Source organism: Phytophthora infestans, genomic scaffold (assembly GCF_000142945.1).
Source record: "Phytophthora infestans T30-4 supercont1.776 genomic scaffold, whole genome shotgun sequence".
Classification (NCBI taxonomy): Eukaryota; Oomycota; class Peronosporomycetes; order Peronosporales; family Peronosporaceae; genus Phytophthora; species Phytophthora infestans.
In genome coordinates, this window is record NW_003303026.1 from 5,631 (window position 1) to 7,357 (window position 1,727).

Consider the following 1,727-nt stretch of genomic DNA (forward strand, 5'->3'; position numbering starts at 1 on the left):
GACTTGATGTTCAAGCACCGACATGACATTCACGACTGGATCCTCGACGAGTGTCGGCGGTATGAAGGACGTCCATGGGCCCTCACCGCCCTTGGTCGCCCGACGAGCATCGTTCTCTCCAACGTCGAGGCGTTCGAGGACGTTTTCCATCGTAAGTTCGACAAGTTCGGCAAGTGTAGTGCCTGGCTAGTAAGTGACGTGTTTGGCGACGGCATCTTCGCAGCTGACGGGGTGTCGTGGATTCATCAACGCAAGACAGCGAGTCACCTCTTTTCGCTGCACATGATGCGAGAAAGCATGGAGCAAGTAGTGCGAGAGCAAGCTGCCGTTCTGTGTGAAACACTGGAAGCACATTCCACTGCCAACAAGCCCGCCAATCTCAAGTATACAATGGATTGGTACGCCACCAATGTCTTCACCCGCGTGGGCTTCGGTGTCGATCTGCAGTCGCTATCGAGTCAGGAACACGACGAGTTCTTCCGTGCCTTCACCCGCCTTCCTATTGCTGTCCATCGTCGCATTCAACAACCAGGATGGCTGTGGAGATTTAAGCGGGCGTTCAATCTGGGTTACGAGAAGCAGCTGAGACTCGACATGAAGCGTGTGGATGGTGTCATCTACCAAGTCATCTCGCAGTCCATGGAGTCAAAGACCAACGTCAATAACTCGCAGCGTCTTCCCGACTTGATTTCACTATTCCTTGCCAAAGAAACCAACGAGTATCGACACCAACAAGACGGCTCTACCACTCATAGTGTCAAGACTCCGCCCAAATTGATTCGAGATATGGCGTTCAACTTCACCGCAGCAGGTCGAGGAACCACGTCGCAGAGTTTGCAATGGTTCTTCATCATGATGAGTCGATATCCCCATGTTGAGAAGAAGATCCGAGAAGAATTGCTGACCAAGCTGCCTCATCTTTTTGACAAGAGTAGTAAGCCTCCAACCATGAGCGGCGTGCAGCAGCTTATCTACCTGGAAGCGGCCATCAAGGAAAGTCTCCGACTGAACCCGGTAGCTCCACTCATCGGTCGCACTGCTACTCAAGACGTTCACTTCAGTGACGGGACGTTTATCCCAACTGGGACGCGTGTGGTCATTCCGACATTCGCTGTCGCTCGGCTGCAGTCCATTTGGGGTGAAGACGCAGCCGAGTTCAAGCCCGAACGCTGGCTTGATCCTCACTCTGGCAAGCTTCTGGTCGTATCAACGTTTAAGTTCTTGGTGTTTCTGGCGGGACCAAGATCGTGTCTGGGAGCCAAGCTGGCCATGCTCGAGCTCAAGGTCGCTCTGGCGACGGTGCTGAGTAAATTTCACCTTCGGGTGATGCGAAATCCATTCGAAATTGGCTACGACGCGTCCATTTCATTGCCAGTCAAGGGCGACGTGCTCGCTGTCGTGGAAGCCGTTGAAGTACCAGGTCCGTGCGAACCTGCTCAGAAGGGATTCGCTGGTGCTGCTTAGTCATGATGACGCATTCTTCTTTGTCACTGTAAACCTGCACAAAGTCCACTGATGCATTCTGTCCACAGAGAAACACAACTGACATGTCACTATCAAAACATTCATCATTAAATGTGTACCTTTGCACTCATCAACATTTCTATGCTCTCCATTATTTACCACATAAATCGCGCAGTTGATCCATCGACCCAGGTATACGGGTGGTACAGGAAGATGTACAGCGTTAACGCATTGACAGCCATGTATACAGCCGTCACTATCCA

The 1,727-nt window shown here is 51.8% G+C and overlaps 1 protein-coding gene across 1 annotated transcript; it reads left to right on the plus strand.

The window, feature by feature from the left end:
- Positions 1–6: 6 nt before the first annotated feature.
- Positions 7–1,581, plus strand: PITG_21940 (cytochrome P450, putative; the record flags this gene model as incomplete). The annotated part of the gene is made up of 1 exon (XM_002996845.1): positions 7–1,581. The coding sequence occupies one exon, from the start codon at positions 7–9 to the stop codon at positions 1,462–1,464; it is 1,458 nt and encodes a 485-aa protein (XP_002996891.1).
- Between the last annotated feature and the right edge of the window lie 146 nt (positions 1,582–1,727).